This window comes from Vespula vulgaris, chromosome 5 (assembly GCF_905475345.1).
Source record: "Vespula vulgaris chromosome 5, iyVesVulg1.1, whole genome shotgun sequence".
Taxonomy (NCBI): domain Eukaryota; kingdom Metazoa; phylum Arthropoda; class Insecta; order Hymenoptera; family Vespidae; genus Vespula; species Vespula vulgaris.
Window position 1 is genome coordinate 1,454,275 of NC_066590.1, and position 21,476 is coordinate 1,475,750.

Sequence of the window (21,476 nt, forward strand, 5' to 3'; positions counted from 1 at the left end):
CGATCAACGAACATCGCCTGTCAATGAGTAATCGACTTTAAAAAAAGAGACACGAGAGAATCGATATTGTTATGATCGTAGGAGAGGGCAATGAATGACGCGATCATTGGGCCATGCCTCCTCCAGGCCCATGTTTTCTTCATTAAAAAAAGGATTAGAAGACGTATTTAAGGTAAAGGATAAACTCTGTCGTTATCTGTGAACAAATGTCGAACACTAAAATAATAGTAATAGAAAAGTCATAGTATATTAAGTATGTAGCCTCTTTTTTAGGTGACCGAAGGAGGTCCTGCACAGGATGGAAGAGGACGTAGATAAAAAAGAAGAACAAGAAGTTGTAGAGAAGCAACCCTGTTCTTCCCCTAATGCAGACGAACAACTTACATGTTCTCTCTATCTTTCCTGCAGCGGTATTCCTCGTGGTCAGGATCACCAAGATCAAGGTAGATCGAATGAGAGAACGCGTGACTTTGAACATTGTTTCTAGCTTCATTATATTCGTAATTATCAAAGATGGAGAAACTCTTCGGTCTCGATTAGAAGAAGCTATCGGTGCTTCCGAGCCTTCAGGTACATGGCAAATTTCTGAAACTTCTTGCGGCTTTATTGTAACGTTCGAGCGAGAAACTGACGTGGATAATCTTTTACAACGTTGTGATTTTACACGGCTTTTTGAAGGACCCGTACAAGTACGTCGGAATCACGTTAATAGAGATCGTTTATATTTCTACGTATCTAAAAGTAATGAATGTATATCAGGTAGCTCGATTTGCTCCAAGAGATACTCGATATCGACAAGCCGTGTTACTTCGAGATGTACCTTGGGCAATACCTCTTCAAGATTTAAGCTCTGCCTTGGCGAAACAAGGAATAGCGACTGGAATTATCGAGAGATCGCGTCAATATGTTCGCGTTGAGGTAATCCAAGATGATTAAATAATAAATCGATCGTATGCGAAGAGTAAACAACGATTGTGTCTTAGCTTTTGGATGCGGAACATTACGAACTTCTATTAAGACAAGGATTAGATTTCTTCGGTGCTGCACGATTCAGTGCTATTCCCGAACGATGGTGGCGTCCTGGAACCGGAAATGCAGCTATGCCACCAATTCCTCCTGGTAATTTCCCTCCAGGACATCCTGCTGAAACATCGAATCCTCATCAAGGCGATGGTGTTCTTCAATGCTATCGATGCCAAGGTTTTTGGCACGTAGCTGCTAATTGTCGACATCTTCCAAGATGCGTTCGCTGTGGTGAACCTCATAGCGTCGAATTTTGTCCAAGGCCACGAAATAGTCCTATCTGTTGTCACTGTTCCGGTCCTCATCATGCGGGTAACGCTAGTTCATTACCCTTGTCCTCTTTTTTCCTTTAATATTCATCCTACAAATTTCTTGTAATCGTTACATTTTAGGCTACCGACAATGTCCTGTAAGATTGCAATTATCCAATGCTACTCCCATCAGCATCACTTTAAGCACGGTACGAGTCGAAGGTCAATATTCGAATCCTACCAATAATAAATCAGCAGCTTCTCCTCAAGGATTGCAACCATTAAAACCAAGTCATTCTTAAGCGACTCATTCTCTTCTTTCTTTTTTTGTCGATTGTTCAAAATCTTCTAGATCTCTGCTATATTGACTCGATACTATACGAGATAAGATTCGTGATCCATGTGATTCATGATTGAAGACTGATTATAGACTTGTTCTCCGATAACTAGGCTATCGTGCCAATGTTACGTGAAAGTTTCTCTTTTTAACGAAGAAGAACGTAACACGGAAGAAACGTTTCTTTCATCTACGTTTATCTCTACCATGTTTTGTAATTATTTTCGATTGAATACGAAATATATATATACTATGTATAAACATTTTTTTTAATAAGATATACTCCTTCTCTCTCTCTCTCTCTCCCTCTCTCTATCTATCTATCTATCTATCTTTTTTTACGAATAGACGTAGAGAAAACTTTCAGTCATTTTTCAAAGTATTGTAATTTCCAACAACGTCGGTGAAACTCGATTTACAAAATTTGTAAAGAAAGCTGTGGTTTACTATCCGTAGAGTAATGTCTGCGTCTCTGTTTTTCTTTCTTTTTTTACTTCTTGCCTGCGCCCCACTTTCTTCGTCCTAGTCGAAGTGAATGTTCAGTGAATCCCCCGTCACACGACGATAAAGTCGTCGCAACTGACAGAGAAGGGGCCACTAACGTAAGGAAATAAGATATTAGACTCGCACAGTTATATTCAGTTATTTCATTTAAATCAATCGGTAGACCATCTCTCGACTAACAATAAATGAAAGTGCAAAACCCAGACTGAATTACATATGTACAGTATCTTGTGTTACGTAGTGAAAGTATGTGAAACTTGCGAAATTAAGAAGAAAAAAAGTGTGTATTATCATATAATTTTAAACGATTTTTATAAATCAATTGTTATATTTCAATGAACGCTTTAACATGAACATCATGAGAATTATATATTTAAAAATATTTTTAAGGTAAGTCGTTGTTTAAAAAACAAGAAAAGAAAAAGTGACAAGTTATTATTTAAAAAGCTACGCGATATCTTTTTACCTATTTTATATTTTATCACTTTCTATGGCAAAATAATATCTCTAATTGGAATGTTATTATCTATAATCAGTACAATATAATTGATGTTCTTTTTACGTCTTAGTTGCAAAAAACATTAGTCGCAAAAAAAATTTACGTATTTAATGATGTATTCTGTAATATTTTTCAAATTGTCACGTACATTATTTAATAATTAATGAAATCTCGGATGAGTTTCGAAAGTAATTATCGGTATATTTGTTATTATTTTTGTTTAAGAGGAAAGTGTAAGGTTTCAGGTATAAATACCATTGTGGACGAAATAAAAATATAGATCTTCTTCGGATATATTAATTTGATCTATGGATGACTATATTTTCTATAATTAAAATGAATTCGACGAATATGACAATATTCTTTTTGCTAACATTATCTACCAGCAGTTTACAAAAGCCTACTTTTTTTAAAAATACCTTCAAAGGATTACGAGGTGTCTCGTCGAAACTTAATTTTTTAACGTACACAAGAGCGGTTTACTATTACGAGCAAACTGTTGCTATCGTTGATCTCGAAGTTAACAATGTATTACACGATTGTAATCTTATTGAAATATAGTAAGTATTACTATGATATTCAGTCAATATTAAAAAAAACATAGATGAATTAATAAATTGAATTTATATATTCGTCTTATATAGTGAACCAGAAGAAGCGAACGAAGTACTGCGAAATCTATCACTAACTGTAAATCCACAGAAAGTCTCTTTTCAGCAGATGATAAAACTTATGCAACAATGTGAAACTTTGAATAACCTACAATCTCAAGATCTATCTCTTTCTGAAAATACGCGAAACGAAAAAAGTTATTCTCGAATAAGTTCATTAACATTATTATCTGGAATTATACCAGGTTAATCATTATTCTTTTATACTTTTTATTTTTCTAAAAATATGTTATTAAGCACTTGGATTTTCCCATTCTTTTCAAGGAACAAAGTGGTGTGGAACTGGAGATATAGCTGAAAATTATCACGATCTGGGTCAAGAAGCAAATATTGATAGGTTAGAATAATTTTGTAAATATCAAAATACAAATAAAATAAATGTTTCAAATATTTTTTGTTTATAGATGCTGCCGCAATCATGATTTATGTCCTGTAAAAGTAAGAGCTCAAACATCACGTTACAACTTAAATAATAATTCTTTATATACCAAGTAAGTATAACATAGTATGTTGATTTATATGTATTTAAAAAATAATTATATATTTTAGCATATAAATAATAGTAAATAATATATACAAACGCGTATAAGATTTATAATACTGACATGTCATTATTTTGTCTCATATTATTTTTTGTCTCATCTGTTTTAGATCGCATTGTACTTGTGATGAATTATTTTACACTTGTTTGAAAGCTACACAAAATTCAATTGCTGATATTATGGGCAATATATACTTTAACATTATAAGAGTGCCATGTATAGAGGATATTTCAAGCCAATGGAATCAAGAATCTGATAAGCAATTTGTTCCAGTAAAAACAAAGTATTAGTCTTCTTTGATTGATTTTTGTTACTGTAAAATCTTTCAATTTTAAAGATGACACAAATAAATATTAATAATAAAAACAAATTATACGTACTTTTCATATATATATATATATATATATATATATATATATATATATATATATATATATATATATATTAATGCTGATACATACTTATATATTATCCCATTGTGGATGCAATAATTTCTTCTAATGGTGGTAAAAATGAAATGATATCTTGGATTGTTTGATTAATATTTGAAGATGCATGATTGTATAAATTTCCTACAAAGATATTTTTTTCATTGTAAAAATTTTACGATTCAATATCAAAGAATTACCTACCTAACAACCATATGGTTTCTTTTCTTATATACTTATGATAATGAGACAATAATCCTCTGAATAAAATTTGTACATCCAAGTGAGAATATTTAGGATTCTTTAAAAATATGTTCACAATTTCTTCAGAAGCATTAGACAATACATTTGCCAATATGCGTAAACACGCTGCAATCTGAGATAATTCATCTTATTAGATTCAAGAAGACATATTAAGTATGGAAAAATATTAATATTAAGTTGAATAGGACATAATCTTTATGGAACAATTAAAAATACATACCAAAGTAGTATTAGAAAAATTATTTGAAGCAGACTGATGTAAAAAATCTACAATAGATGGTAACACATAATATAAAGATTTGCTACATGCTATATTTGAAGATAATAATGCCAATAACCAAAGAGTATCAGAATTTTTTTCTAACAAATTTTTGTTTTTGCATGCTTCAGCAAGCTCTACCAATTCGGTTTCCCTAAAACATTAGAGAGTGCATAAAAAATACTTGCTATTTAAAATGATACATAATAAACTTAATAATATTTTTCTATATTTTTTAAAATACATACGTAATAGAAGAAAAACCACTATATATATAATGCAAAGCTGCATATATTACAGAAGGAAGAATGTTATTATCACATTCATGCATCAATATAATTATATATTGTAAACATTTTTGTGCATGTAAAATTTCAAATGCTTTTTTACTTCCACTTGATAAATTTCCAATAGTCCATAAACAAACTTCCTAAAATTTAATGTATTAATAAATTCTATTCTGTTAAAATTTAAAGATACAGATATTAAAAAACATTTGTATTATCTTACTAATAAAGGACGGTTTAAACTTTCGCATTCTGTTATTATATATGGAGATATATGTTTAGCTACTGCTGTACAAGCCTTTGTATTACCAAGAGCAATATTACAACAACAATTTGTAGCATTCAATTGTGAAATTGGATTGTTTCCAGAAATATCCCGTGCCAATGCAAATAATATATTATCAACTTTTAATAATGTTTCAATATTTAATTCTGACTGTAAAATATTAGAAATTAATTTTACTTAGCAAAGTTTTATTGCTTTATATTCATGCAAATTAATTTTGAAATTTAATTATAACCTGAATTAAAGCATTTTGCAAACGCCGGTAATCGTTAATATTAAGCGTCTTCTTTTTAAGCTTCTTTGCCATTTCTGTAACAAATACTGAAGAATAAGATACATTTTCTATACACTCTCCAAGAGCAGGACGATTTTTATTAACCACTATAGCACGTTGCTCTTTTCTATCTATATTAATTGCTTCCCTTAAACGTTCTCGTATAACCTCCATCGCAATAATTCTTACAACACTGTTAAATTACATCAAGAATACATTTTCACAAGTATAAATTGAAATAACCTTACTGTTACATATTATGATAGATATTTGATAACTTCACTGATAACTGATCGACCGTTCGGAGCACCATCTAACGACGAGATGTATAAACTAAGCGTAGTATTGAATTCCTAGCAATAGGCAATACATTCATACATGCGCGTATAAGAAAAAACTAATAACTAATAATATAATAAATATAGTTTTCCTTAGAAAAATTATTTTAACGAATATAATAGACATTTATTCTTTGTTTCTAACGATCACTATATAAACTTTCTGCACGATACACTTTTATAAAATAAAGATGTTTATGAATTGTTCACCCTCAATATGGAGAAAGAAATAAAAAAAATGAAAATACAGAGTTCGATGAATATTTTTCTAGGCGGACAGATATCAGCAGATAAAAGCATCAATTTGTGAAATGTGAAAAAAAGTAAAAGAAAAGACTGAAAGAAAACTAGAAGAAAAAAACGTATATAACGACTGATAAATAAGTACTTTGATGCACAACGTTACATCAAAGGGTGTACTTTCAAGCAATCCTAATAATAGTATCGCTTGAAAAATTCTGCGAAAAGGAGTTTTATCGATTGGCTTGATACTTCGCAAACTTTTCTATCGAAAAGTATAGGGTAAACGTGAATACAAAATTATATGCTTTCGTATATCACTCACACTTCAATAATTATGTATAATACACTCGCAAAAACAATACTAGCTACGGAAATACTTGAATCTTTCGTGACTTTACCATTTTCTCTCGTGTTTCTTAAAAGAACATAAGCAAGAATTTTTTCTTGATACCAGCGATCGTAGAAAACCTTCAATCATTTGGAATCGAAAAAAAAGGATGGATTCTGTTACTAATCATTATTACAAATTAAATCGTTTACTTTTTTTAATAGTTGGTCAATGGCCTTATCAAGATTACAGAATGAAATTTACTCTGATGATTATCGTGTTTTTATATTTTGGTATAGCTTTAATAGGTCAGGTAAGAAACATTCGAATATGCATTCTTATTTCTATTTATCTGGATATTTCATATATATACCCTCTCTCTCCCTTTCTTTTGCACGATATATAATTATTCTTTAAAAACTTTAGATATTTAAACTCATTAGAGCTGGACACGATTTGGATCTTATATTCGAAATTTTAATAACGTTATTATCCAATATTATTTGTATAATAAGATATTGTAATTGCATTGTCAATGTAAAAAAGGTGAGATTAAAAAAAAAATAAACTATAAAATTCGATTAAAAAGAATAAGCGTTTTCATAATCATATCGTAGTTTACAAAATTGTTGGAAGATATCGAAGATGTTTGGAATGCAACAAAAACGAAAGAAGAAATTGAAATAATCAAAATTTATGCTGAAGAAGGTAGAAACTATACTTTGTTTCTTACAGGTAAAAATATTTAAAACTAAATTTCTACGCATTTTTTATATGTATAATATTTTATTATTTGTTTCAGCATTCAGTTACTTTTCATTAGGTTTCGTAGATTTGGTTTCATTGATGCCATGCATATTAGATGTCGTTTTACCACTTAATAATACTCGAACTCGTAAATTTTCATATCAAGCAGAATTTTTTCTTGATATAGAGAAATATTTTTATCCTATTCTATTCCATACGTGGATAACTATGTTTTTCGGTGTGACCATACTAATCACTACAGAAAGTATATTTCTTATGTTTGCTCAACATTGTTGTAGTATGTTCAAAATACTTTGGTACGTAAAGCTAAGTATTTTATATACGTTTTTTTTTCTTTTTCATAATTAGATACTTCATATTAGAGAGAGATTAATAAAAAAAAAAGATATATCTGATCTAATCATGCAATTACATAAAAATCTAAATGCTCAATAAAATATTAAATTTTAATCTCTTTTTTTAAAAAATAAAAGTGAATCAACTAATACGTTTTTTATTATTGTAATAATGATCATTTCTTGATTGCTATATTATATGAATGTTTTTTAGTTACAGATTGGAACATATTTATGATAAAAATTTAGAAAACACCAATAGAAATAACGCCTATTACGAAGCTCAATATAGAATAGCTGATTGTATAAAATATCACACAAAAATTTTAGAGTTGGTATCAATGTGGCTCGGATTCATTGAGAAAAACGAATCATCCGTAGATTTTTCTTACTACATGAAAACGCATCGTCTCATTGATTGCATCATCAATGAATACATCTAAATCTCATCATTTTATTAAAATATTTCTAATACCGTTTGATATCGCATAATTACACACACTCTATCAATATTATCGTTGTTATGAATTTATAAAAATTTATAATTACCAAGGATTATTAACTGAGCAATGACTCTTTCATGTTAATTAATTTTTTTTCAATATTTTGATTGTATCATTGATGCAAGATATATATGTAAACATCAAATAACATTCATATAACATGCACATTATCATATAGTAAATGTTAATCGTTTATTTATTACCTTTACTTAAATATTTGTAATGGTAATATCAACAAAATCTTTTTATTACTTTCCTTTTTTTTTTTAGAATTATTCGAAACTATGATTTCTTAATTGATATTATATTTTTTCCCAATCAAGGTTCGTCGCAAATATCATTTCCTATCACGAATTATCCTTTTTTATTCAATTTTTAATCGTCGTAATTTTATCAAGTATCGTTTTCGTTCAAGTAAGTATCTATTTTTATTTGATTATTATTACATTTTTCTTTGGCATTTATTTTTACTTATGTATGTATATACAATGTGGTATATATTTATATGATATATTTATATTTATTAGATTAAAATACTTCTTGGAACATACGAGGTATTAATATATTTAGCTTTAGTTGGAAGCCTTGTGTGTCATGGATATCTTTGTGTTTATCCTGGACAAAAAGTTTTAGATCACAGTAATTTGTTATTGGAAAATGCGTTAGTAATATATTCTCGAATTATTTAATAAATAAAATATATTTTTATATCGATTCTATCAATTTATAGATACAATGGATTCTGGTATCTCGCTCCGATAAAAGCACAAAAATTATTATTGATAATAATAAAAAGAAGTACGAACAGTACTCCAATAATTATTATGAAACTATGTGTACTCTCGCATTATAGTTTTGGAGCGGTAACGTATTACATACATATATACATATATATACATATATAAGGTTTCACGTTTAATTATTATTATTTTAATCTTTTCTTTTATATGCAATTATTTTCTTTTTTTATTTAAGGTTATAAAAACATCAATATCTTATTTCACGGTGCTCTACTCATTTCGATAATAGTACATATGTACTTTGATATTCGTTAGAATAAATCAAAGCTTTTAGTTCATATTAATTATGTATATTCACTATTCATTTTAATTAAATCCTTATTCTTTAATTTATACAAACGAACGAACTATAAATATCTAATTTTATATATATATATATATATATATATATATATATATACACATTATATTGTTCATACGAATAATCGTATATATTTAATATCTAATCAAATTCGTCTTACAATTAGTTGAATCGTTGAATCTTTAATTTTATTACAAACGCACGATAAAAGATTAATTATATGTTCCATATCAAAAGAATGAAATAAGAGAAACTGATTTAAAAAATATAATTTGAATGAGCATAGAATAACGATTAGAATAAAGAAAAATATTTACCTGTAATTGTATCCTGACGAAGTCTTACACTCGTCGACGAAGATGAAGAAGAAGAATTCTTGAATTCGCACTTTCGATCATTACAATATTTATCGCAAAGCATTTCTCTTCTCCCGAATTAGCTGAAAGTATATTAACGATTCTAACAACACGGCAAACAAATAATTTTAACGACAATATAACATAAATTCTTCTTTCTTGATGTTCTCGATGCTTCTATAATATTTTTTAAATTCAATATAAAATATCTTCCCAAAACTTTTTGATGAATTAAATTTTGTCAAAAATATTTTTTGATACGTCGAATATCAGAATAATTAATCCGGTAATACTACGTATATTATAAAATACATAAATCTTCGCAATAACGATTTCTGAATCTTATCACATGGAGGTGGCTGCGTATGGAGATCCTCTTAAATTTATTATAGTAATTATATATTAATTATAGTAATTATATATATAACGTATAATTGTAATCTGTATAACCAACAAATGAATCCTATATATATATATATATTGGAGTCTAATATAATATAAAATAGGATTAATAAATCATAAATGATTAAATCGAGCTTAAATAATATCAAGCTTAATAAAATATTATCATATATATGAGAAATATATATGACAATATAAATGAAAAATTAAATGGATGGAATTATATGAGAATTAATGAAGGAGCAAGTATGAACACGTCCGAAGAATTGTTTAGACGAACGAGAACTGCGTAACGCGTTAGTACGAATGAACGAGAGAAGTCTTGCCAAGGTCGATCGTCCTTTAATTGTTTATACACCTGCTTTTGTCGATTCTTTCTACATTCTCGGAATAGACAGAGTATATACACATACAGATATAAATATATATACACTTGTAAACAAATATTATCGCGTTCGATGACTTTTTGTTCGCTGCTTGCCAGAGACTGAAAATATGTAAACAAGAAATATCTTTGTAATTGGTGGGGGATCTTTAAACTATTATCTATATACCTAATACTATTTTTCTCTGTATTTTCGTAGTAAGTAAAAGAGAGATAGATTTATGTGTGCGTATAGATGCTCTTAATTTTTTATTAGAGAAATATTAGATCGATGTTAGTAAAGTAGGAAATGAATTGCGTGTATATCTATATGTGTGCAGGTTTCGATATGCGTATGTGTCCGTAAGAGAGATATATATGCATGTATGTATGTGTACTTCCATACATATATATATATATATATATATATATATATATGTATGACAATGTGTATATACATTTATAAATATTTAAACAATGATATATTACGTTAAACATTATACAGATTATAATACACGTTGTATATAATATATTTTTCTTTCAACCTTCGTCGATCGTTTAATATAAACAAATAGGAACATTAGATTAACCTTACTCGTTACCACATTAGTTTACTTTCGTACTCCGAGGACTACACATCGAAATACTCTCTTTCCGTACTATTACGTTTAATCATCTTATAAATTCGATGATTTTATAATTATTCGAATAATGTACGATATACTCGGAGTACGATGAGGTAATATTCAAATAATAATATACTGCGTTAAACTTATATAGTTTATAAGACGCGTTGTACGTAATATAATTTTCTTTCAGCTTTCGTCGATCGTTTAGTATAAACAAATAGGAACATTAGATTAACCTTACTCGTTACCACATTAGTTTACTTTCGTATTCCGAAGACTACACATCGAAATATTCTCTTTCCGTACTATTACGTTTAATCGTTTTATAGATACGATAATTTTATAATTATTCGAACAATATACTCGAAGTATGATGAGGTAATATTCATATAATAATATACTGCGTCAAACTTACATAGTTTATAAGACGCGTTGTACGTAATATAATTTTCTTTCAGCTTTCGTCGATCGTTTAGTATAAACAAATAGGAACATTAGATTAATCTTACTCGTTACCACATTAGTTTACTTTCGTATTCCGAAGACTACACATCGAAATATTCTCTTTCCGTTTAATCGTTTAACTATTACGTTTAATCGTTTTATAGATACGATAATTTTATAATTATTCGAACAATATACTCGAAGTATAATGAGGTAATATTCAAACAATAATATATCGCGTTAAATATTATACAGATTATAATACGCGTTGTACGTAATATAATTTTCTTTCAGTCTCCGTCGATCGTTTAATATAAACAAATAGGAACATTAGATTAACCTTACTCGTTACCACATTAGTTTACTTTCGTACTCCGAGGACTACACATCGAAATACTCTCTTCCCGTACTATTACGTTTAATCGTTTTATAGATACGATAATTTTATAATTATTCGAACAATATACTCGAAGTATGATGAGGTAATATTCAAACAATAATATATCGCGTTAAATATTATACAGATTATAATACGCGTTGTACGTAATATAATTTTCTTTCAGTCTCCGTCGATCGTTTAATATAAACAAATAGGAACATTAGATTAACCTTACTCGTTACCACATTAGTTTACTTTCGTATTCCGAAGACTACACATCGAAATATTCTCTTTCCGTACTATTACGTTTAATCGTTTTATAGATACGATAATTTTATAATTATTCGAACAATATACTCGAAGTATGATGAGGTAATATTCAAACAATAATATACTGCGCTAAACTTACATAGTTTATAAGACGCGTTGTACGTAATATAATTTTCTTTCAGTCTCCGTCGATCGTTTAATATAAACAAATAGGAACATTAGATTAACCTTACTCGTTACCACATTAGTTTACTTTCGTACTCCGAAGACTACACATCGAAATATTCTCTTTCCGTTTAATCGTTTAACTATTACGTTTAATCGTTTTATAGATACGATAATTTTATAATTATTCGAACAATATACTCGAAGTATGATGAGGTAATATTCAAACAATAATATATCGCGTTAAATATTATACAGATTATAATACGCGTTGTACGTAATATAATTTTCTTTCAGTCTCCGTCGATCGTTTAATATAAACAAATAGGAACATTAGATTAACCTTACTCGTTACCACATTAGTTTACTTTCGTATTCCGAAGACTACACATCGAAATATTCTCTTTCCGTTTAATCGTTTAACTATTACGTTTAATCGTTTTATAGATACGATAATTTTATAATTATTCGAACAATATACTCGAAGTATGATGAGGTAATATTCATATAATAATATACTGCGCTAAACTTACATAGTTTGTAAGACGCGTTGTACGTAATATAATTTTCTTTCAGCCTTCGTCGATCGTTTAATATAAACAAATAGGAACATTAGATTTACCTTACTCGTTACCACATTAGTTTACTTTCGTACTCCGAAGACTACACATCGAAATATTCTCTTTCCGTACTATTACGTTTAATCGTTTTATAGATATGATAATTTTATAATTATTCGAACAATATACTCGAAGTATGATGAGGTAATATTCATATAATACTGCGTTAAACTTACATAGTTTATAAGACGCGTTGTACGTAATATAATTTTCTTTCAGCCTTCGTCGATCGTTTAATATGAACAAATAGGAACATTAGATTAACCTTACTCGTTACCACATTAGTTTACTTTCGTATTCCGAAGACTACACATCGAAATATTTTCTTTCCGTATTATTACGTTTAATCGTTTTATAGATACGATAATTTTATAATTATTCGAACAATATACTCGAAGTATGATGAGGTAATATTCAAACAATAATATATCGCGTTAAATATTATACAGATTATAATACGCGTTGTACGTAATATAATTTTCTTTCAGCCTTCGTCGATCGTTTAATATAAACAAATAGGAACATTAGATTAACCTTACTCGTTACCACATTAGTTTACTTTCGTATTCCGAAGACTACACATCGAAATATTCTCTTTCCGTACTATTACGTTTAATCATTTTATAGATACGATGATTTTATAATTATTCGAATAATGTACGATATGCTCGGAGTACAACGAGGTAATATTCAAACAATAGTATATTACTAACAATAGTATAAACTTACATACCTTACAAGACGCGTTGTACGTAATATAATTTTCCTTCAGCCTTCGTTGATTTTTTAATGTCAACAAAAGAAACATTAGATTAACCTTACGATTTACCCGTTAGTTTCCTTTCGTATTCCGAAGACCATACATCGAAATATTCTCTTTCCGTACTACTACGTTTAATCGTTTTATAGATACGATGATTTTATAATTATTCGAACAATATACTCGAAATATGATGAGGTAATATTCAAACAATAATATATTGCGTTAAACTTACGTAGCTTATAAGACGCGTTTACGTAATATAACTATGAGAATCGGTCATAAACAAAATTAGAACAGACAATCTGAGCATTAGTCAATCCATATAAACAAATTGAAGCAATGATTTACTTCATCAAAACAAAACACGTCACTCATGCGTTTATATGAAAATCAGTAGTATAGTATAAGCTTTTTCTTTTTTGCCGCCAAGTTCCAGAAGCGCCACTGTAGAAAACTTCTTTTCACGAAAAACATCGAAAGCAGCGTTTACATTAACAGTGAGTCCAGACGTAATTAATGACCGATTTTAATGAACAAAGTTTTAATTTAAGGAGGAGGGTTTAGGCAAGGATTTCGTTTTTCCAAATTTTTGAAATAATTTTTTTTTTATGTGTAGACTATTCTCGGAAAAACACTGTTTTTTGACACGATTTTTTCAGATTAAATAAACTTGCACCTTCAAACTTTAGTCTTGTTCATTAAAGTCTATCAAGTTTTATGCATATACTCATTGTTGGCATAAATTATTTTAAAACTATGAGTAATGAACGGCCTTGATATCCAATGGGTATTTAATTAATTATTACAAAAATAAACATAATCTTCACTTTCTAAACAAAAAATAAATAGAAAAAAAAAATTCATGATCTTATAAAATAAAACGATGTAATTAAAATTACGAATTTATAACCTCTTACGCAAATTCGTTTAGGTTAATCTAAATATAGTTTTTTGATCATAGATTTCTTTCAAATGTATATAAGAAATAAATGCTTCAAAATTATTCTCTTTAGTTATTAATCAAATCTAAGTAGTTTCAGAAAATAAGAATTTGGTATTTGTATGTGAAGATTAAAACCGATAAAAAAAAATCCGTCTATATCAACGGGAATGTCATCTATTTTTAATTGAATAACTGCGTTTCGGTTCAACATGGACCGATGATGCCAAAAATAAATATTCGACTATCTAGTAACGTCTAGACATTTCTAATCTGCTTTTAATATAACGCAAGAATAGTAATAGTAACAGAAAACTTTCCGACACAAAGTGTGTAAGCTGATAAGTGATAATTGCTAAGTGACAGTTTTATCTAAAAAGTTGTAATTTTCGTTTGAACGTGTTACTTTATCGAATAAATAAATTTATCAACTAATAAATATCCGTGCAAAAAAGTAAGAATTTATTATAAATTTATTTATTTTTTTACATATATTATATAGATCAAAAAATATATAATAACATTTTATATATTAAGATGACAAAAGCAACGTTAACACCGCAAGAGTGGAAGGAAAAGGGTAACGAAGAATTTAATAAAGGCAATTGGACTGAAGCATTGAGTTGTTATACAAATGCTCTTAAGCTTATAAAAGAGGAAAATGCTGAGAAAGCTATATTTTATAAGAATCGTGCAGCAGTGTATTTAAAACTACAAAATTATAACAAGGCGATTAAAGACTGCGACGAAGCACTCAAAATTTGCCCAAAAGATCCAAAAGCTTTATTTCGTAGATGTCAAGCTCTTGAAGCTTTGGAAAGATTTGAAGAAGCATATAGAGATGCTCGGTATATCATATCTGTAGATCCTAGCAATAAAGCGATTCAACCTATAATTGCACGATTACACGAAATTGTACAAGATCGTTATAAACAAAATTCTCGTGTTAGTGCAAAGGTATATATTATTTTTTATTTTTCTTTTTTATTTTGTAGTAAATATATAAGTGAATATATAATATGATTAACATATTCGGTATATATATATATATTTCTTAAATATGTATATGTGTATGTAGGTATCACAAATGATTGATATATCTTTTGATCTACAACATGATAAAGAAAAACGGGAAACAGCAATAAACAATCTCTTGGTACTTTCTCGTGAAAGAGCTGGTGCAGAAATTATGTTCAATGAAGGAGTAGTATCTAAAATAACAAAATTATTAAAGCTAGAAAAGAATGAGGAAATAATTATTGCTGGTATTCGTATTATTGCTGAATTATGTAAAGAGAATATTAGTAGAACTGAACAAGTCTTAAATATTATTGGTATACCATGGTGCTTGGAAATGATCAACAGTAAAAATATAGAAAGAGTTAATGCAGCTCAGTATTGCATGCAGGTATAATTAATGAGTATTATCAGAAATTAATTTTTTATATATTTTTATGTTATATAAATATACACACATATGTTTAATATTTCAGACCATATTAAACAGTTATAGTGGAATGGATAATAAACCAGACACAAAACCTAACAAGGATTTATGTGAACAATATAAAAAAGAAATTGATACCATCTTATCTTGTTTACTATATAGTACAACAAACAGAACGATTACTGGTCAAGCCAGGGATGCAATAATAGAACTTATAATGCGCAATATACATTACACTGCACTAAATTGGGCAGAACGTTTGGTAGAAATCCATGGTCTGCAGAGATTGATGGAAGTTGCTAGTGAGTTAGAGGAATACAAATATGAGTCTGCAATGGATATAACTCCATCTACACGCACTATAATGAGTGTTTGTTTGGCCAAAATTTATGAAAATATGTATTATGATGCTGCAAAAGAAAGATTCAGAAGTGCTATTGATGAGTATATAAAAGACAAATTACTTACACCAGATATAGAATCAAAAGTAATAGTTTGATTTTATTTTACTTTTTTATAAATAAATGACTTAAATTTAGATTAACTATTTTACATATTCATAGGTACGTGTTGTTGTTGCAATAACAACACTATTACTTGGACCTTTAGATGTGGGAAATTCAGTTGTTGCTAAAGAAGGTATTATGGAAATGATTCTTGTAATGGCAGGTACAGAAGATCCATTGCAACAAAAAGTTGCATGTGAATGTATCATAGCTGCAGCATCTAAAAAGGATAAAGCTACAGCTATAATATCACAAGGTGTGAATATACTTAAGAAACTATATCAATCAAAGGATGATTCAATTCGCGTACGAGCTTTAGTTGGATTATGTAAATTGGGTAGTTCAGGTGGTACAGATGCAACTATCAAACCATTTGCTGATGGAGCAACAAAGAAATTAGCAGAAGCTTGTAGAAGATTTTTGATTAATCCTAAAAAACAAAAAGATATGAGAAAGTGGGCTGTAGAGGGCTTGTCTTATTTAACATTTGATGCTGAAGTTAAAGAAAAATTAATAGAAGATCGTGATGCCATTCAGGCGATGATAGAACTTGCCAAAACTGGAGATCAGTCTGTACTATATGGAGTGGTTACTACTTTAGTTAACTTATGTAATGCCTATGACAAACAAGAAATGGTACCTGAGATGATAGAATTAGCAAAATTTGCTAAGCACCATATACCGGAAGAACATGAATTTGACGATCCAGACTTTTTAAATAAAAGATTAATTACTTTAGCTAAAGCAGGTGTAACGAGTGCTTTAGTTTCTCTTTCTAAGACGGAGAGTCAGAATAGTAAAGAATTAATAGCACGTATTTTTAATGCAATATGTAGTCAACAAGAAGTAAGAGGAATTGTTGTACAGCAAGGAGGTGCAAAAATTCTTTTACCCTTGGCTTTAGATGGAACAGATAAAGGAAAGAAACAAGCTTCTCAAGCATTAGCACGTTTAGGCATTACAATAAATCCAGAAGTAGCATTTCCTGGACAAAGAATCATGGAAGTTATAAGACCATTCCTAAATCTTTTAAATCCAGAATGTTCAGCACTAGAAAACTTCGAAGCATTAATGGCATTATGTAATTTAGCTAGTGTTAATGATACTGTTAGAAAACGTATCCTGAAAGAAGGTGGTTTTTCGAAGATTGACACATATATGTACGAAGACCATGAAATGTTGAAACGCGCAGCTACACAAGTAATAAACAATTTAATTATATGTGAAGATACGATTCAATATTTTGAACAAGAAAATGACAGAACGAAATATCTTCTGATTCTTTGTGAAGATGAAGATGAAGACACATGTTTAGCTGCATCTGGAGCCTTAGCAATGTTAACATCAGTAAGCACCAAAGCTATTGAGAAAATGTTTGATGTAAAAAATTGGTTAGAAATATTACGTTTTTTGCTTGCAAATCCTAAGTCTGAAATACAACATAGAGGTGTGGTTATTATATTAAATATGATGAAAAGCTCGAAAGATGTTGCTGCAAAATTGGTTGAAACAGACATAATGGAAATTTTAATGGCTTTAACACAGAGTGATTCTGTGCAAGATAAAAAAATTAAAGATTTGGCAGTCCAAGCATTAGGAGCTGCTGCTGACTGGAAACTTATTCTTTCTGTAGCAACATAATATTTTAACACTATTTATTATAGAAGTATCATATCATTTTAATGAATGTGCCTTATAATGTGTTAAATAATTCATTAGGAATTTTTATACATTAATACATATTTATAATATTCATTGTATTTATCATATTTCATTGTATACATTATACTATTTATACTAGGGGTTCCTAGTTTTATCTAGGTGGGCCAAAATTATAAGTTTCAAAATATTTGGTGAGCCAATAAAATAGTATTGTGAAAAAATACATTCAAATCGATAAAAAGTTAGACCTAAGGGAAAATATTATGTTAATTTTATAACATAATCGTTCCTTATGACAATAATTATTTTTTGTTACAAACTGTTTATAAACATATTTCAAAAATAATTAAACAGGAATGTCTAATTTATACATATAATTTTGCAAATAATAAATATAAATAGAGTATTCCGCATTTATTTATATATTATATGGCCTTGTTACTTAATAACAAAACATCATTTTAGAATAGGTTCATTAATTTGCAACAAATACATTTTGTATCTCCTAAAACTTTATTTTATTTTTTAAAACTAGTCAACGTAATAAATTAATATGTAAAATAATATGTAAAAAATATGTATAACTGTTATGTGTATAATGAAAATAATATTTATTACAGCAGTTAATAAAATGTATAAAAATTGTATATTTGTCATACAGTATGTATATATACATATATTTTATTTCATTTATAGAATAATTTCATATAAAAAGTACTTACAATGATAATTTAAAAAATGGATGATCTAAAGCTTGTTCTGCTGTAATTCGAGTTTTATGATTTAAATCTAAAAGACTTGTTAATAGTTGGTATGCTTCTTTTGGATATTGTACAAACGATGATGGTACCTAAAAATCGGAGAATATATTTTTCCTTAGATTTAATTAATACAGAAAGTTTTCTTTAACAATTACAGATAAATTAAAACAAAACAACCAAAATACCTTGCTTTTACAATTACTGGTATGTGGTAAATCTCTATTTCTTTTTTGCAATTTTTGACATAAAGTCATTAAATCAATTCCTGGTAAATTTTCACTAACAATAAGTTTTTTACCTAAGTTAATAAATAAAAATACAAAAAATAATAAAACTATTAAGAACTAGATTCAAATAATTAAATTTGAAATAATTGAAACAAAAGGCAAAATAACAGATATATATCAGAAAATCAGAGATAAAGTACCTAATTTTTGTGCACAATGTTGTAATTTCTGTGTACCAAATATAGATATTATTTCTGCTAAAGCTGTACAATCATCAGGTGACCGAAAAAAAGGCTGTGTACTACTCAGGATACATAACATAATTATTCCACTTGCCCAAATATCAATTGCTAAAATTTATCAACAACATATATATGTATATAATTGGTACTCATTATATTAATCATTGTTTAAAAATATAAATTGTTTGCAATTCATACCTGGTGTTTGCAATGGATATTTTAATAGCACCTCAGGAGCTCTGAATCCTGGAGTGCCTGCTCGAGGTGCAGCTTGGGTAGGTTTAATTAAACATAAGGAACAAATTTTAGGTTTTCCAAAACATAAACATGTATCAGTCGTGTACATTCTTTCAGAAGCATAAGATACTTTTTTGCTATTCTGTAAACACCAAAATATTTGGGAAACAGCTAATTGATGTAGAGTAACATTAATTTATATGTGAAAGAAATTAGCTTATTGTGTAAAAAATTTTACCTCATCACATCTTTTTCTTTTTATAGACTGTATTGTACCATTCACTGATTTCTGATTATTTAATACTGGTGTTGTATATTTTTGAGCCAATCCAAAATCAACTAATAAATATCTAAAAGAGTTTTTTATTTAAATATATAATTAGTAATAGATTAATGGATATTTATTGTTTTCTAATATAATTACCTTTTATTATAACGATCATATAAAAAATTACTTGGTTTAACATCTCTATGTATTATATTAAATTTGTGTACTCTTCGCAATGCAACTAATAATGCTTTCATATAATCTCTTGTTTCTTGTACCGTCATATCTTGGATATATTCCTGATTAACATGTTTTCATTATTAATCAATCTTTTTTTTGCATAATAAATGTATATTATAAATTATACTACAAATACTATATGAAAATCGGTGATGAACTTACAGAGAACTTGTCATGTCTCATATATGGCATTACAAATACAACAGATCCTTGATTTCTTAAACATAATTCTAAGCTGATAACATGATCTTGACCTCTAAAAAATTAGAAAATCTTAATTTTCTATAAGTAGATATATATTGAAGTGATATTGGTAGTTATATATTTTTAAATTTAATTTCCTTTAGTATTTACCCAATTTGCTTCAAACATAGTAATTCACGTTCTATTTTTTCTATATGACAAGTAGGTACTAAATGTTTCAACGCATATTTTTTAGAACCATTAGACGATTTCAAAGTAGCTAAATAAACGGAACTAAATGTGCCTTCTCCAACTTTCTTATGTATGTGAAAGAGCTCTTTTAAGAATGGTATACTATTTTTAAGAGCAATAATCTTATCATTATTTTCATCTGAATAAAATATTTCTTTTATTAGTATTTTCTAACATATATGCTATATATATTTTTTTTATAAAATTTAATAAATATATGTTCTTGCCTTCATCATCTTCTTTCGTATGTGTGGGTAAATTTAAACCATCCATAGTATTAAACAAATTAACAAATATACAATCTTATATTATAGATCATTAACTTATGGTTAACCTCACTTATCTTCTGAACTACCTTTTCAAACATACTTAAATGTATTCCTTTTTTACCACATAATATTTACCAATACATGCTAAATCGAAAGATTTCATACTAAAATTTGTAAATCTTCTATAGACAGATCTTTTTACGTAGCTATCTTTCCTTAATTTGAATCAGATACGCGTCAACATAAAGCTAAGTGCATCCGTGCTCTTGAATAATTTATGTGAATAAAGATATTCAGGATAATATATACTAATGAGTAAATGTTTATAATAAAATATATATTCGGTCTATTATATAAAAAAATCTCATTCACATAATAATTATAACTCAAAATTCACAATGTATGTAATGAAAAGCTTTCTTTTACTTTTCAATATCTTTTATTTGTCAAAATTATTCCTTGGCAGTTACATATATGCGTCTTATTTAAATATTACATAATCATAATCATTGTATTGTAAAGACTAAATATGATTGGAGCTTTCTAATCTATCCTTTGTAAAAGTCGATATATAATTGGTTGACCGTTTATATTTGCATGCAATCGTCT

The 21,476-nt window shown here is 28.2% G+C and overlaps 6 protein-coding genes across 21 annotated transcripts; 4 read left to right on the forward strand and 2 right to left on the reverse strand.

Moving 5' to 3' along the window:
• Positions 1 to 51: 51 nt before the first annotated feature.
• LOC127064272 (uncharacterized) lies at positions 52 to 2,099 on the forward strand. Of its 3 annotated transcripts, none has more exons than XM_050995102.1 (6): positions 52 to 172; positions 274 to 443; positions 514 to 689; positions 760 to 918; positions 984 to 1,335; positions 1,416 to 2,097. In XM_050995102.1, the coding sequence occupies exons 2-6, from the start codon at positions 299 to 301 to the stop codon at positions 1,574 to 1,576; spliced, it is 993 nt and encodes a 330-aa protein (XP_050851059.1). In that variant the 5' UTR covers positions 52 to 172; positions 274 to 298; the 3' UTR covers positions 1,577 to 2,097. The 3 variants fall into 3 exon arrangements, with proteins under 3 accessions (XP_050851059.1, XP_050851058.1, XP_050851060.1); XM_050995103.1 differs by having other exon boundaries at positions 59 to 172; positions 262 to 443; positions 1,416 to 2,098; XM_050995101.1 differs by having other exon boundaries at positions 274 to 689; positions 1,416 to 2,099.
• Positions 2,100 to 2,926: 827 nt separating this feature from the next.
• Positions 2,927 to 4,197, forward strand: LOC127064273 (uncharacterized). Its single transcript, XM_050995104.1, has 5 exons — positions 2,927 to 3,174; positions 3,259 to 3,470; positions 3,550 to 3,622; positions 3,690 to 3,776; positions 3,937 to 4,197. Exons 1-5 carry the CDS (start codon positions 2,927 to 2,929, stop codon positions 4,115 to 4,117), a joined length of 801 nt encoding a protein of 266 aa, XP_050851061.1. The 3' UTR covers positions 4,118 to 4,197.
• Positions 3,792 to 5,944, reverse strand: LOC127064271 (uncharacterized). Its single transcript, XM_050995100.1, has 7 exons — positions 5,587 to 5,944; positions 5,289 to 5,501; positions 5,027 to 5,208; positions 4,740 to 4,932; positions 4,460 to 4,631; positions 4,289 to 4,399; positions 3,792 to 4,149 (listed from the first exon to the last, which is right to left on the reverse strand). The coding sequence occupies exons 1-6, from the start codon at positions 5,797 to 5,799 to the stop codon at positions 4,296 to 4,298; spliced, it is 1,077 nt and encodes a 358-aa protein (XP_050851057.1). The 5' UTR covers positions 5,800 to 5,944; the 3' UTR covers positions 3,792 to 4,149; positions 4,289 to 4,295.
• Positions 5,945 to 6,703: 759 nt separating this feature from the next.
• LOC127063863 (uncharacterized) lies at positions 6,704 to 8,993 on the forward strand. Its single transcript, XM_050994129.1, has 6 exons — positions 6,704 to 6,847; positions 7,152 to 7,269; positions 7,337 to 7,598; positions 7,852 to 7,972; positions 8,668 to 8,805; positions 8,871 to 8,993. The coding sequence occupies exons 1-6, from the start codon at positions 6,704 to 6,706 to the stop codon at positions 8,991 to 8,993; spliced, it is 906 nt and encodes a 301-aa protein (XP_050850086.1).
• A 2,357-nt stretch (positions 8,994 to 11,350) lies between these two features.
• Positions 11,351 to 18,632, forward strand: LOC127063925 (protein unc-45 homolog B). Of its 13 annotated transcripts, none has more exons than XM_050994257.1 (6): positions 11,351 to 11,370; positions 14,064 to 14,130; positions 15,111 to 15,530; positions 15,652 to 15,981; positions 16,067 to 16,507; positions 16,584 to 18,632. In XM_050994257.1, the coding sequence occupies exons 1-6, from the start codon at positions 11,363 to 11,365 to the stop codon at positions 18,165 to 18,167; spliced, it is 2,850 nt and encodes a 949-aa protein (XP_050850214.1). In that variant the 5' UTR covers positions 11,351 to 11,362; the 3' UTR covers positions 18,168 to 18,632. The 13 variants fall into 13 exon arrangements, with proteins under 13 accessions (XP_050850214.1, XP_050850223.1, XP_050850216.1 ...); XM_050994259.1 differs by lacking the exon at positions 11,351 to 11,370 and adding an exon at positions 11,899 to 11,918; XM_050994255.1 differs by lacking the exon at positions 11,351 to 11,370 and adding an exon at positions 12,168 to 12,187.
• Positions 18,633 to 18,775: 143 nt separating this feature from the next.
• On the reverse strand, positions 18,776 to 21,328 carry LOC127063933 (cell division cycle 7-related protein kinase-like). 2 transcript variants are annotated; one of them, XM_050994284.1, is made up of 9 exons: positions 20,826 to 21,328; positions 20,518 to 20,737; positions 20,326 to 20,419; positions 20,080 to 20,222; positions 19,894 to 20,005; positions 19,617 to 19,797; positions 19,377 to 19,526; positions 19,135 to 19,247; positions 18,776 to 19,038 (listed from the first exon to the last, which is right to left on the reverse strand). In XM_050994284.1, the coding sequence occupies exons 1-9, from the start codon at positions 20,869 to 20,871 to the stop codon at positions 18,907 to 18,909; spliced, it is 1,191 nt and encodes a 396-aa protein (XP_050850241.1). In that variant the 5' UTR covers positions 20,872 to 21,328; the 3' UTR covers positions 18,776 to 18,906. The 2 variants fall into 2 exon arrangements, with proteins under 2 accessions (XP_050850241.1, XP_050850242.1); XM_050994285.1 differs by lacking the exon at positions 19,135 to 19,247.
• Positions 21,329 to 21,476: the final 148 nt, after the last annotated feature.